Source organism: Neovison vison, chromosome 6, assembly GCF_020171115.1.
Source record: "Neovison vison isolate M4711 chromosome 6, ASM_NN_V1, whole genome shotgun sequence".
In the NCBI taxonomy this organism is placed as follows: Eukaryota; Metazoa; Chordata; class Mammalia; order Carnivora; family Mustelidae; genus Neogale; species Neogale vison.
Window position 1 is genome coordinate 220226241 of NC_058096.1, and position 15865 is coordinate 220242105.

Consider the following 15865-nt stretch of genomic DNA (forward strand, 5'->3'; position numbering starts at 1 on the left):
ACCAACTGAGTCACCCAGACTCCCCATTTCACCATTTTAAAAGGCCACATAAGGCTTATTAGAACTGCAAAAATTATTCAACACTAAACATCTTATCAATATGAGTTACTGCATTTAAGAGAGGAAGAAAAAACATATGATCTCTTCAAGATAGAATTTGATGAAATATCTTGTTTATGAAAATTCTTAGCAAATAAGAAATGGAAGACTTTCTTTAACTTGATAAAGTATATCTGGCAGAAATATTCAATACATACTATACTTAATAACAGCAACAAAAGCTCTGGAAGAATTTCTAAGAAATAAAGAATAAGACAAAAGATGTCAGCTGTGACTGCTACTATTCAGCACTGATGAAGTTTCCTGGCCAATGCAATAACATAAGAAAAATAAATGAAGGAAATACGGATTGTAAACAAACAACACTGTAATTTTGCAGATAATATGATTGACTCCCTAGATTATCCAATAAAATGAAAAGCTATTATAAATAAAAATTTCTGTAAGGTGTTTAGGCAAAAGATCAATATTGAAAAAGCAATCAATAGCTTTTTTGTACACCAACAGCAATCAGTGAGAAAATGCAACAAAAAAAGATACTGAGGGTCTGGCTCAAGGCCAATATGTGTGCCTGCGGTAAGGGTAAGTCCTACTGGAATATACCACTGAATCCCAAAGGACCCCCCCACATGCCCCTCCCCCATACCAATGTTACTTGTCATGAGTCCTGGCCATCATGGCACGGCATTGGTTGCTGAGACATTTGGTTACTCAGAGTGTCTTCTTCTTCCGCAAAGATCATGAACAGGTTGCCTATCCTGGAAATCTGGACATGTGCTGCTCCTTCCCAGACCCCGTTACTGTCTGGGTCCAGGATGGTAGTGGTGACAAGCAGCAGAAAGGTGGGCAGTATTGCTTCCCAACAGCCCTTCTACCCCATTCAACCTCCCAGAACTTTCCATCCCAGACACCTCTTGTGACATCACTGGCTGTCTCTGCCTCCCCACCCCACCCCCACCCTTGGAGGAAACTGCTTCTGGGGCAGGAAGATTGCTGTTGACTTTTCACTCATCCATTCGTTCATGCGTACATATGTGCACACATTGCATTCCTGCAATGGAATTTGTGAAAATTCCATGGAGCTACCACACTTACGTTGTGCTAGATGCTGGGGACACAAAGAGGAGCAAAACCAGATGAGGACTGTTCAGGAACCCAGCAGGAAACCTAGAATCATACAAATGAATGCAAACTTAGAGTTGTGCAGAGAGACCCAAGTCAAGTGGGTTTGATGAAGGACCTGACACGGGGAGGTCAGGAGAACTTCCCTAAGCAGAGACAGCAAGGATCTCGCCACTTTGAATTACACTACCCTGCGTTATGTATCTTCAGACTGCCTCTCCTTCTCTATGTCTGTTTTGCTCATTGCTGCATCCCTGGCAGGGCAGAGAATAGGTACTCAATACGTAAAGATTTATCAACCAAATATTCTGCCCTGCTAAGAGAAAAGAACAAGGAGTGTTCCATTATCTCTGGAGACTTCTGGGTAGTTCAGGTCCATGGCTGACCAGTGTTCACCCCACAGAGTACTGAGGTGGCCGTGGCTGGGAAAGCCAGTGTCTACCAATATCCATTTGGCTCCTTCTCTAGACCCCTCACCTAATGACTGTGTTTCCCAGGCCCCTTATTCCTACATGTGGTCATCTGGCTGAATCCTGATGGGGAAAGAAGTGATGGAGGCCACTTTGGGGTCACGCCTTTAATGGACGGGAGATGGCGTTCACCGATAGGGAAATTCACAGAGACAGAAAGTAGAATAGAGGTTGCAAGGTGCTGGGGAAGGTGGGTTGGGGAATGACTGCTAACAGGTATAGAGTCTATCCTTGGGGGTGATGGAAATATCTCGGAACTCGATAGATGTGAGGGGTGCACAACATCCTGAATGTACTAAACGTCACTGAGTTGTCTGCTTTAAACTGATTAATGGTTAATCTAATGTGAATTTTTCCTCAAAAATTTTAAAATAATTAGAGTATTCTGGCCCTGTAACATGATTTAATACTCAGAATGCACTCCATTAGAGCAACTAAAGATCAGAGAGGCCAAGCCACTTGGCTGAGGTCACACAGGAAGCCAGTGGCAAAGGGACAGAAGTCATACTTGGTTCTGTAACTGTGCTGTGTCCCAGCTCTTCACAGAACCTGGCTGTATGACCATTCCAACCAACACAACATAAGGGCAAGTTAGCTTCTGGAAACATCTGCTCTGAAGGGCAAGCAGGAAAGGAAAGATCGCCGAGGTTTCCCCTTCCCCCGTCTTCCTGCCTGGAATGGGGATGTCCTATGTGGAGCCATGGCAGCTGTTTTACAATCATGAAGCTACAGTAAGGGACTCAAGAAGCCAGAAGCTTAGGGTTAAGATCCTGGGCCCTTGATGGTAGTAGTGAGTAGCTGAATCAAAGCCAGCCTCTGTTCACATAGATTTCCCATCGCTGAGAAAATATAAACCTTTATTTTTTAAAAAATTAGTTATTTTGGAGAGTGAGCATGTGTTGGGGGAGGGGCAGAGGGAAAGGGAGAGAGAATTCTCAAGCAGACTTCCTGCTGCATGTGGAGTTCAACGCACAACCCGGTCCCAAGACCGTGAGATCATGACCCGAGCCAAAGTCAAAAGTCTAGGCACTTAACCGACCGAGCCACCCAGGCACCCTCAGGCCCCAATTTTTAAAAAATATTTTATTTTAAAGTAATCCCTATGCCTGATGCAGGGCTTGAACTCCTAACCCCGAGATCAAGTGGCATGCTCTACCATCTGAGCCAGCCGGGTGCCCCAAACCCCTATTTCAAAACCCTGCTTTGGTTAGATTTTCTTTTAGATGCAGTCCAATGTTAACTGCTCTAACCTTCAAGTGATATCTCCAGGCTCACCAGGAGTTAACAGTTTTTGAAGGACATAAGTTATCTAGCTAAGTAATTAGTCCCACATTTCTCAAGACAACAGTCTTAAACTTACTCATGTTGCTCCCATATTTTTGGCAGCAGTGCATCAGTATAGCTCTGTTGAAGAACACCTTGGCTGTATTTGTCAAAAATTTAACTATACCCTTTTTCTCCTGTCCCTGTACTGTGTTAATTCAATATTCTATGGGGCTGACCCATTACTTGTTTATATTTAAATTAATTTCTAAAAATATTACAAAAGTAATACACATATATAATTTTTTAATCTCAAAATCTGACTAAAAAGTGGGCAGAGGATATGAAGAGACATTTTCCTAAGGGAGACATGCAAATGGCCAGCAGGTACATGAAAGGCGCTTGACATCACTCATCATCAGGGAAATGCAAATGAAACTTACAATGACCTATCGCCTCATATCTGTTAGAATGGCCGTTGTCAAAAATAAGCACTGGCGAGGACGTGGAGGAAAGGGAACCCTTGCGCACTGTTGGTAAGAATGTAAATTGATTGGTGCAGCCACTGTGGGAAAGAGTATGGAGGTTCCTCAAATTAAACCATTAGACCATCTCATCCCGTGGTTTTTACTTTGGGGTATATACCCAAGGGAAGTGAGAATAGGACCTCAACTCATGTTCATCACAGTGTTCTGTTGTTGTTGTTGTTTTTACAATGGTTGAGATAGGGAAATGACCTACAGTTGGTCTATAATTGGATGGATAAAGAAAATGTGAGATACACACACACACACACATACACACGGACATGGGAATCCTGAATCACCATAAAAAAGAAGGAAATCCTGCCATCGGCAGCAACATAGATGGACTTTGAGGGCATTATGCTGAGTGAAATAAATTAGAGACTAATACCATAGGGACTCACTTATATGCGGAATCTAAAAACAAGATAAAAGGGAAAAAACCGAACTCACAGATACAGAGAAGACTGCTAGTGGCCAGAGGTGGGGCGGTGGGCGTGGGCAAAATAAGTGAAGGGGACCGTGGGCTACAAACTTTCCGTTATAAAATAAGTTAGTCCCGGGGATACAATGTGTACAGCATGTGTACAGCATCGTGGCTACGGTTAAGGATACCGTATTGTGTATTTGAAAGTTGCTAAGAGAGTCGATCTTAAAAGTTCTCATCACAAGAAAAACATTTTAAGTATATATGCTGACAATAACAAGATTTATTGCGATCATTTTGCAGTATACCCAAATAGAATATGGGGTGACCTCAAACTCCTTTGTTGGTTATAGGTCAATAAAAAATAGTAATAAAGTAAAATAACAAGCCCCCCCCCAAACCCGCACAGGTAGTGGCCCACGGAATGGTGGTTTGACATTACCCCTGTCGACCAGCCCCAGTGATGTTCATTCAGTTTTACTTTTCTAGAGAAAACCTGTACGTTTTCTCAGAGCTCCCCCTGCTGGGAGCTTCCATCTCTTACCCCTGCCCCCACCTCCCCCGGCATCTGGGGTCTCTACCTACCTCCAGGCAGGAGAGATGGACCGCCTGGAAAGTAGGCTGCAGTGGGGTTTTTTTTCTTTCTTTCTTTCTTTTTTTAATTTTTAAATATTTATTTATTTATTTGCGATAGCGTGAGAAAGCATGATCAGGAGCTGGGGAGCGGAGTGCAGAGGGAGAGGGAGAAACAGACTCCACCGAGCAGGGAGCCGGACGCGAGGCTCGATCCCAGGACCCTAGGGTCATGACCTGAGCCAAAGGCAGATGCTTAAACGACTGAGCACCCCCAGGCCCCAACTTTTAAAAAATATTTTATTTTTAAGTAATCCCTATGCCTGATGCAGGGCTTGAACTCCTAACCCCGAGATCAAGTGGCATGCTCTACCATCTGAGCCAGCCGGGTGCCCCAAGCCCCTATTTCAAAATCCTGCTTTGGTTAGATTGTCTTTTAGATGCAGTCCAATGTTAACTGCTCTAACCTTCAAGTGACATCTCCAGGCTCACCAGGAGTTAACAGTTTTTGAAGGACATAAGTTATCTAGCTAAGTAATTAGCCCCACATTTCTCAAGACAAAAGTCTTAAACTCACTCATGTTGCTCCCAGTTCCCACATTCAAATATAATTTCTTCAAATTAATTTTGAAATTAGTTAATTTCAAATATAATTTCACTTTTTGTGAAAATATAATTTCACTTTTTGTAATTTGCGAATGGCTTGTAAAAAGTGGCTTTAATTTCCTATCAGCTGTCAACTACAATTCCACCTGTTGCATGATTTGCAGAAGTTTCTGATTTCTTATCAACTGTGCACCCCAAGTTTCTTGCCAGCTGTGCCTGTCAAGAATTGGAGGAAACGGGAAACCAACCAAATGTCCGTCAAACTCCTCAACAGTGTTTTTAAAAAGGTGAGTGAGTGATGGGCTCCACGATAACGATGAATCTCATAGACATAATTTTACACAAAGAGGTCAGACCCAAGAGGGTACATTCCCGAAAGACTGAGATACCTAACAGCTATCAAAAGGAAGTCCTTTTACAATTTGGAGTTTTTCAAGAGTTGCACATTTTCGTCTGTACCTTCACATTTCTTAATATCGTTTTGGCCTGTGCTCACCACGAGATAAAAAGAATATATCCTGATATGAGTCAACAGAACAGCTTCTTTCCCCCGCTACCCAACACTCCATAAACTGAAAATGTTACAATAAAACCAGATCCACAACAACGTAAGGAGCTTTGTTCCATCGGTGTTTAAACCCCAGCGCAGGAGGAATGGCAGGTAGGAGAAGCAGGCTCCCCGAGGAGCAAGGAGCCTGATGCAGGACTCGATCCCAGCACCCTGAGATCATGACCTGTGCCGAAGGCGAAGGCAGTTGCTTAATCAACTGAGCCACCCAGGCCTCCCCCTTACGTCATTTCTTAAAAGTCACTGATTTCTGTGCGTGGAAGCTAGACGTGTCACCCATTGTCAGGATCGCAACTGGTGAGGTCACAGGCAAGCCACGAGGCGAACATTCTTCGTTCCATATTTCCAACGCAGGCGGTAAGAATTCTCAGCAGCTTTGGTCATTGAATTGTTTTAACTGCGCCCTTTTTAAAAACCGCTCCCATGTCTTTTTCCCCCTCTCCCTGCCTTGCCCCTCTGATCAGTGGGCGACGTGGAACCTCGGCCCAGGCATCCTATCCCCCTTCCTCCCCTGGTTGCCTAGAAGTGGTTAAGACAGTTTGCTGAAAACAAATGGGATTGAAGAAAAAAAAGATGTGGTTGACGCGTATTCAGCCTGTCCTTTTCGAAGGCTGTTCCAGGTCACAGCAGTTTGCTATGGAAATGATTCCGTCCCGCGGAGAAATGTGATGGCCGATGGCCAGAAAGTCATGAGGAAAAGATCTTGGTGGCGCACAGGTGCTTGCCACACAAAATCCCCTCTTCTGAGGCTGCATCGTCATGGAAATTGTCCCTTTACGCCACCCTTGAAAGGATCCGGTGCTCAGGCTCAGGGCTGTGCCAAAAAATGTGGCTCTTAAAAGCACCTCCCCCAATGCATAAATGGCCTTTAAAGTTCTAATGGCGCTGGTTAATTAACAGTTATTAGTTAAATAAAAACAGTCAATTAGGAAGAAGCCCGTCTGGGAGGAAAAAAAAAAGTTTTAACAACCACCGAAGGGAAATCCTTTCAGGAAGATTTGGAGAGCGCTCAGAGGCATGTGTCCCGAACCATTCTTGCAGTCAAGCTCACTTCAGTGGTCCTGGGGTTTTAGCGGCCGATTCTTTACTTGCAAACATGTGGGTAAACCTTTTGTGTTGTTTGGTTTTTATTTTCTATTTTAGCAGAAAATATCTTTTCATTTTATTACGCCTTTGAGGGTTTTTTACACCCCCTCTCCCCAAAAATCTGGCGGGACAAGTCATGTTTGTGCTTAGCAAATACAAGGACATATGCAGACATGCAGACAGAGAGACAGACAGACAGCCTCCATAGTATGACAGGATCTACAGAGAGAAGCTCAGCCTTTCTCCCCGGGTTTCTATTCCCAGTTTATGTTTACTCTGTTCCAAGAAAACTCTCTCCGTATTCAAGCGTGCAGCGGGGGAGCAGCGGGGAGGGGCAGTCCTGGGTAGAGGTCAAGTGCGTGCTTGGTTCACACCCCAGGTAGGCAGTTCATGAGCTAGCTCTGTGAGCCTCCTGCAAGGACCTTCTGGCTGCAGTCGGCAAGACTGTCGGTCTGCAAAGGCAGCAGGGACTCAGTATCCGTATGGATCTGCAGCCCAACCCACGAGTTGCAGCCGCTGGAGTGTTCGCTGGGACATGGAACTTTCAGGGTTAAAAGAAGTTTTTTTTTAAAGATTATTTTTCAGATATAATTTCTGCAACATAAACTTCATCATATCAATGTGTATAATTTGGTGGTTTCAGTAGATTTAAGGTGTTGTGGGCGGGGCGCCTGGGTGGCTCAGTTGGTTGAGTGTCTGCCTTGGCTCAGGTCATGATCCCGGGGTTCTGGGACCGAGTCCCACCTCAGGCTCTCTGCCAGGGAGCCTGCTTCCCCCTCTCTCTGCCTGCTGCTTTGCCTGCTTGTGCTCCCTCTCTCTCCCTGTCTCAAATAGATAGATGGATGGGTGATAGGTAGGTAGGTAGGTAGGTAGGATCCTCAAAAAAAAATAAAGTGTGACCATCCCCATTATTTAATTCCAGAACATCTCCACTACCCCCAGAAGGAAACCTCAGCCTCTGTCCCCATTAAACAGGTTGCCCCTCCATTCTCCCTGCCCCAGCCCCCTGATAGCCAGCAATCCACTTCCCATCTGTGGATTTCACTGTTCCAGACGTTCGTAGACATGGAATCCCACACTGTGTGGCCTCTTGGGTCCGGTTCCTCTCACTGAGCCTCATGTGTGCCAGGTTCTTCCGTGCTGTGGTGGGTGCCCACGCTTCACTTTTTTATGGCTGCGTAATAGTCCATTCTGTAACCATACCACGTTTCACTTACCCATTTGTCTGTTGATGGACAGTTGGGTACTTGTCACATTTTGGTTATTGTGAGGAATGCTGCCCCTGACATTCATAGACAAGTTTTGTTTGTTTGTTTGTTTTAATATTTTATTCATTTGACAGAGAGAGATCACAAGTAGGCAGAGAGGCAGGCAGAGAGAGAGGAGGAAGCAGGCTCTCTGCCGAGCAGAGAGCCCGATGCAGGACTTGATCCCAGGACCCTGAGATCATGACCCGAGCCGAAGGCAGAGGCCTGACCCACTGAGCCACCCAGGTGCCCCCATGGACAAGTTTTTGTTACCTAGTTGGATTGCTGGGTCACAGGATAACTCTGTTTCACTTTCTGAGGAACTGGGGGTTTTCAGTTTACCCCAAGAAGTCCCAGGGAAGCCTGGATGCGTTGGCCACACCCTGTGAATGATCTTCCCGGAGCTTTAGTTAAGAGGACGAAATGAGCAGGGTGTTGCCTTCCATATACCCCCTTCCCTCCACCTTCCCGTTTCTGTTCCTACGGCTTTGTGCACCACCCTCTGGCCCTGCCATTTTCCCTCTAAACTGTTGCCTATGTGATATCCTTGAGAGCAGTGTGTGGTTCGAGTAGCTTCCTTAAGCAGGCAAAACGCTCTTTTGGGAACGGACTGTAAGCAGAGGCACTAAGGGAGATGTCAGCCTCTCCGCAGCCCATGGAGGAGCAGAGGTTCCTTCCTCTCCTTCCCGGCTCTCCCCCATGCCCAAGGTCAACAGGGACCTGGCGCTTCTTTGATGAGGGTTTACTTGGACCTGGACCCGCACTGGGATTCTGGGAAGCAAAGAGTGACGGACAGAAGGTAAGTCCCGAGCTGAATTTTCCTGCAGGAAATTCACCCCCATCCCCTGCCCTAATGTGCTCTATAGCCACTCCTTGAGCTGGAGATGGCAGGATCGAGATGGAAAGTTATGAACGACCCTGAAGCAATCTGGTCTGTCTCTTGTGGATTCTAGCCAGAGGCTTACAACCCTTCTGATAAGCACAGAATCACACTCTTTCCCTCCTCGTTCCCCTTGTGCAAAAGCTTCCTCAAAGCTTCTGCCCATCTAACCTTGAGGGATTTGGGCAACAAAAGAATTGAAGGCAGGGTCTCCAAGAGATGTTTGCGCACCCACTTTCCTAGCAGCATTATTCACAAGGGCGAAGAAGTGGGGCAACCCAAGGGTCCACCGATGGATGAATGGATAAATGCAGCGCTGTCCATCCACGCACTGGAACACGATCCAGCCTCAGGAAGGAAGGGACCCTGACACCTGCCATGACACGGAGGGGCCCCGAGGACACGGGGCTCAGCGAGAGCAGCCAGCCACAGAAGAACACATCCCGCAGGACCCTGCTCCCAGGAGGTCCCCAGAGGAGTCCTGTCCACACAGACAGGAGAGGAGAGGGTAGGAGCCGGAGCTGGGGCAGAGGGTGAGGAGTCCGTGCTTCGTGAGGACAGAGTCTCCATGTGGGGAGATGGAAAGTTCTGGAGACAGAGGATTGGGGTGAGCGTGCTTCATGCTGCTGAACTTTATACAAAAATGGTGAAGCCAGCAAATTTTATGTATGTTTTATCTCAAATCTTAAAAATGTTTTAAAAAGATAGATTTGGGCAAGTTTGCACCTGCATGGTTGGTGATGTAACCATGGTTGATAATCATTCAACAGTGATTTTCTGAGGAACACCTGTGCTCCAAGCGTGGTTCCGGCAGACCAAAGTTTCTTCGCCTCGGCTCTTGACTTTACAGCTGGGTTATTCTCTGGATTGGAACCATCCTGTGCATGATAGCGTGTTGAGCAACATCTCTGGTCTCTTCCCACTCTGTGCCAGGAGCCCCTCTTAGTTGTGACAACCACAAATGTCCCCAGACATTGCCAGGTGTCCCCTGTGGGGCAGAATTGCTCTTGGTTAAGAACTGCTATAGGCGGTGACGATCCTGGAGAGAAGACGGAAAATGTCCTTGCCCTCATGGAACCTGCTAAGCCTGGATGGGGTCGGGGAGAAGCGGTCCTCAGAAAAGCAAATGGAAACAGGGTGCGGAACTGGAATTTCCACCGGTGACAAGACACGAAGATTATGAACTCCGGACTGCAGGTTTGCAGATGAAATCGCAGCAAAAGATGGTCCCAGCCCTTGTCTGCCCACCTATGGTGAGGGTGCCGAAGGGTGACGACAGGAGGGAACGTGTTCAAAGGGCATCTGGGCAGGGAGCTTCCGGGGTGCTGAGTGCAGGGTACAGGGAGGGCCTGGTGAGGGCATCCCAACGGCACACCTGGGCTCTGGGACCCTATAGGGTGGGGTCTGTGTGCTGTAGCCACTGCATGGAGGCATGCCAGGACTGAAGGGCCGGAGATGTCTGGGCAGCCGAGGGAGGCAGTTTGTGGCTAAATCAGGATGGGTCTGTTGGGGAAGAGGCCCTCGTGAACACTAAAAAGCTGGTGTGGAGATATCTTTGATGTTCTCCTTAAACCTGTGCTGGCTTCCCTCCACAGAGGAGCCAGCGGTGGTTCCCGTATTCCTAGGGACCAGGAAGAGAGTGAGCCAGGTAAAAGCAGTTGCCGGTGACAGTCCACCAAGGTAGTGGTTGGGGGTAGGGGGTTGTGTATCCAGGGCCAGCCCCACGAGATCCCCTGAATTTCATTTCATGCTATTCTGTACCTGTCTGAAATTTCATTTCATGCTATTCTGCCCCTAATAATTGTCAAACAAGGAGCCTTTCTCTCCACAGGCTAACACAGGCAGGTACAGCTCAGTATTCCGTCTCCAGGGACTTTAGTTTTCTCCTTCTTTCGGGGGTGGGGGGTGAGGAAGCAAGAAGGGGAATGTGTGGTGGCATTAGACACCAGCGAAGTGTAGACCTTTGTGTGGGAGAGCCATGACATTGTGGGTTGGCGCTCAACTTCCACTTGATCTCAGCCAAAAGGCCGAGAAGTGATTGCCGCTCAACTTCCAAGGATGTTTCCCTTCACTGAAGGGTCAAGGGCAATTAATTGGATTTTCTCAAAATGTGATGGGGCGGGGTCTCCACTTTGTCCCATCTCTATGGAGGACAATGGTCATTTGACAAGCCTAAAGCTCCTGCTTCCTCACATCAGACTGAAGTAACTTACTACGTGCAGCCAGTTCTGCTATAAGGTGATACAGGTGTTCCTAAACATCATTGCCCTGGGCAGAACTACACAATAAAAACCACAGATCTGTGGTAAAGTTGGCTAAGGACAGCAATACCCAAAAACATCACCATTGAGTTACACGTTTAAAAAAATCAAAAGAACTAATTAATATGGTAGCCGAATTTTAAAATAACTTTATTGAGCTACAATTCATATACCATAAAATTCATCTTTTTAGGGCATAATCTGGTGGTTTGAGAATATGCACAGAGTTGTGCAGTGATCAACACAATCAATTTTAGAACGTTTTTGTCAATCCAAAAAAAGCATGTCTCCATTAGCATTTCCTTCCCACCCTCCTCCCCCAGCCCCTGACAACCTCTAATCCTGGTTTCTGTCTCTGTAGATTTGCTTATTCTGGAAATTTCATATAAATAGAAGCACACACTGTGTGGCCTTTAGTGTCTGACTTTTCTCACTGAGCATCACGTGTTCAGGGTTCATCCACGTGGTAGCATGAGCCTGTGCTTCACTCCTTTTTATAGCAGATCAACGTTCCATTGGATGGATTTACCATGTTTCATTTATTCACCCATTCATTGGGGGTTATTTTGATAATTTCTGCTTTTGCCTGTTTTGGATAATGGCACTACAAAAATCTGTCTACAAGTTTTTCTGTGGACATATGTTTTCATTTCTGTTGGGTATATATACTTGGGAGTGAAATTGCTGGCTCGTTCGGCAATTCTATGTTTAACTTTTTGAGGAATCAACATTCTGTTTTCCAAAGTGGCTGTACCATTTTACATTTCTGCTAGTGTCGCGTGAGTGTTGTGATTTCTCCACATACTTGCCAATACTTGTTATTATCTGTCTTTTTTATTATCACCAAACCAAGGTCATGAAGATTTACTCCTATATTTTTTCCCCAATAGTTTTATAGTTTTACACTTAAGTCTATGATCTATTTTTTTTGAGCAATAGTACAAAGTTTACTGAGTAATGGAATACAAAGTTCCTGAAGAGGGAGGGGACCCAAGAGGGCTGCCGAAGTCTATGATCTATTTTTTTTTTAAGATTTTATTGATTTGACAGACAGTTGACAAGTAGGCAGAGAGGCAGCAGAGAGAGAGGGAAAGCAGGCATCCTGCTGAGAGCCCGACGTGGGGAGGGTCGGGCCTCGATCCCAGGACCCTGGGATCATGACCTGAGCCGAAGGGAGAGACTTTAACCCACTGAGCCACCCAGGTGCCCTATTTTAAGTGATCTATTTTAAGTTAATTTTGTATATGGTGTGAGGTAGGGGTCAAACTTTATCTTTTTGCATGTGGCTATCCAGTTGTCCCAGCACCATTTAAGAGACTGTTTTTTCCTCATTGAGTGGTCTTGACACCCTTGGCAAAAATTGAGTGACTGTAAATGTGTGGGTTTATTTATGGGTTCTTAATGCTATTCCATTTAGCTGTCTAGCCTTATGCCAGTACCACAGTATAGTTTTGCAGTATGTTTTAAAATTAGAAGTATGGGTGGGCGCCTGGGTGGCTCAGTGGATTAAGCCGCTGCCTTCGGCTCAGGTCATGATCTCAGGGTCCTGAGATCGAGGCCCGCATCGGGCTCTCTGTTCAGCAGGGAGCCTGCTTCCTCCTCTCTCTCTGCCTGTCTCTCTGCCTGCTTGTGATCTCTCTCTGTCAAATAAATAAATAAAATCTTTTAAAAAAAATTAGAAGTATGGGTCTTCCAATTTTGTTCTTCTTTTTCAGTATTAGTTGGGCTATTCTGACTCATTGAGTTTCTATGTGAAGTTTACAGTCAACTTCTGTGAAATTATCAATTTCCTTGTGGGGGGGAACCCCAGCTGGATTTTGATAGAGATAATCTGAAGATCAGTTTGGGGAGTATTACCATCTTAATAATGTTTTAAATCTGATCCATGAATATGGGATATCTTTCGATTTACTTGAGTCTTCTCTAATTTTTTCTATGATGTTTTAAAGTTTTCATTGTACGTATCTTGACTTCTCTTATTAAATTCATTTCTCTGTCTTTTATTCTTTTTGGTGTTATTGTAAATGGGATTCTTTTTTAAATTTCATTTTCAGATAGTTCATGGTTAATATATAGAAAACCAGCTGAGTTTTATATATCGATCTTGTACTCTGCAACCTTGCTGAACTGATTTATTAGTTCTTATAGCTTTTTAATGGGCTTCTTGGGATTTTCGACATACAAGATCATGTCATCTGCAAACATAGTTTTCCTGCTTCCTTTCCAATCTGGGTGCTTTTTATTTATTTTGTATGCCTAATTGCCCTGGCTAGAACATCTAGTACAATGTTAAATAGAAGTGGCGAGAGCAGACATGTCTGCCTTGTCTATCTATTCATCACATCTTCTTCATCCGTTCATCTGTTTATGGACATCTGGGCTCTTTCCACAGTTTGGCTATCGTGGACATTGCAGCTATAAACACTGGGGTGCAGATGCCCCTTTGGATCACCACATTTGTATTTTGGGAGTAAACGCCCAGTAGTGCAATTTCTGGGTCATAGAAAAGCTCTATTTTCAACTTCTTAGAAACTTCCATACTGGGGAAGCCGTATTCCCCCCTATGGAGATGAGGGAAAGCATTCAGTTTTTCACCATTAAGTATCATTGTTTTTGGTGCATTTATAGATGTCCTTAATCAGGCTGGGGAAGTCCTCTATACCCAGTTTGTTGAGTGTTGTTGTTGTTGTTAAATCATAAAAGAGTGTTGGATTTTGTCAAAATTTTTAAAAGATTTTATTTATTTATTTGACAGACAGAGATCACAAGTAGGCAGAGAGGCAGGCAGAGGGAGAGAGAGGGGGAATCAGGCTCCGTACTGAGCAGAGAGCCTGATGTGGGGCTCGATCCCAGGACCTTGGGATCATGACCTGAGCCAAAGGCGGAGGCTTTAACCCACTGAGCCACCCAGATGCCCCTCAAATGTTTTTGTTTTTTCTGTTAAAATGACCATACAGTTTTTGTCCTCTGTTCTATCAAAATGATCAAAATTTTTATGTCAAAACAACTAACTTTGCATTCCTGGGTAAATTTTACATGGTGGGTCAATCTTTTTATACACTGCTAGATTTGGTTTGCTACCATTTTGTTGGGAATTTTTGCATGTATGTTCATAAGGGGTAATGGTCTGTTTTCTCTTTTTGTGATATCTTTGTCTGGCTTTGGCATCAGGATAGGATAATATTGGTCTCATAGAATGTTAGAATGGCCTTACAGAGTATTCCCTACTCTTCTGTCTTTAAGAACAGTCTGAAGGATTGGTGTTAATTCCTCTTTAAACATTTGGTAGAATTCACCAGTGATGCCATCTGGTCTTAGAATGTGCTTTGTGGGAAGTTTTTGGATTAGTAATGCAGTTTTTCTCCTTTCATAGGTTCACCCAGATTTTCTATTTCCTTTTCAGTCATTTTCTAGGAATTTGCCCATTTCATTGAGGATATCTGATTTATTGGCATACAATTATTCATAGCACTGCCTTACTATCTTTTCTATTTATGTAAAGTTGGTTGTGATGTCCCCTCTTTGATTCTCAATTTGAGTAATTTGAGCCTTTTCTCTTTTTATCCCCATCAGTCTAGATAACGATTTGTCAGCTTTGCTGACCTTTCAAGAAACTAGCTTGTGATCTTCTTAAGTTCTCTTTGTTGATTTTCTTATCTCTATTTCATTTATTCCCACTCTAATCTTCATTATTTCCTTCCTTCTGCTAGCTCTGGGTTTGGTTTACTTTTACTTTCCAGATCTTAAGGTGGAAGAATTAAATTATTGAACTGCAGTCTACCTTTCCTTTTTAACACAGGTGATTACAGCTATAAATATTCCTCTACTTTGGCTGAAACCCACAAATTCTGGTATGTTGTGTTTCATTTTTATTCATCTCCAAATATTTTTTGATTTCTCTAATTTCTAATTTTCTTAGTTCTTTTTAAAAATATTTTATTTATGTATTTATTTATTTGTGATGGGGGTAGGAGTGGAGGGAGAGGGATAAGCAGATTCTGCGCTGAGTGCAGAGCCCAGCTCAGGGCTTGATCCCATGACCCTAAGATCATGACCTGAGCCGAAATCAAGAGTCAGATGCTTAGCTGACTGAGCCATCCAGGTGTCCCTCTAATTTTAAAATTTTCTTTTTAAAAAAGTATTTAATTTATTAATTTGTCAGAGAGAGCGCGCGCACGCGCATAGGCAGGGAGAGCAGCAGGCAGAGAGAGAAGCAGGCTTCTTGCTGAGGAAGGATCCTGATGCCAGACTTGATCCCAGGATCCTGGGATCATGACCTAAGCCGAAGGCATATGCTTAACAGACTGAGCCAACCAGTTATCCCTGATTTCGAATATTTCTAATTCCAAAGTATTTTCTATTTTCTCACCATCTCTTCTTTAAGATAGCAGAGTTGTACATGTGTTCAGTGGTTAAGAAATACATAAATAGTACTGTAAATATGGATCAAGTTGGGACAAAGTTGCATTTTTGAAACAAGAGTTATAGCAGAATGGGCTGTACAACATGGTCACAAGGCACCTGCCATCACGCCTCAAAATGTTATCACTTAGCTCCCCACATCCAGTGCATAGAATGTTCTCCAAAATATACCTCCAGGCCACCTACTCATCCCCACCCCCAGACCCTTAATCCAAGCCACTATACTTGTCAGTCTGGGAAAACTGTAACAGTCTCCTGAGTTCTCACTCTGTCTTTCTTGCCTCCTACAGTCTGTTCCCCATGCAGTGAGCTTTTTTAAAGTGAGAAATCACCAACTGATTATTTCTCCCTCCTGT

At 44.5% G+C, this 15865-nt stretch overlaps 1 protein-coding gene across 1 annotated transcript in view; it reads right to left on the reverse strand.

The window, feature by feature from the left end:
- LOC122910809 (long-chain-fatty-acid--CoA ligase ACSBG2-like) overlaps positions 1-738 on the reverse strand; it is a 31915-nt gene extending 31177 nt beyond the window's left edge. Inside the window, exon 1 of the mRNA XM_044255443.1 lies at positions 716-738. Coding sequence (XP_044111378.1) covers positions 716-738 — 23 coding nt within the window. The remainder of the gene's footprint in view (positions 1-715) is intronic.
- Positions 739-15865: the final 15127 nt, after the last annotated feature.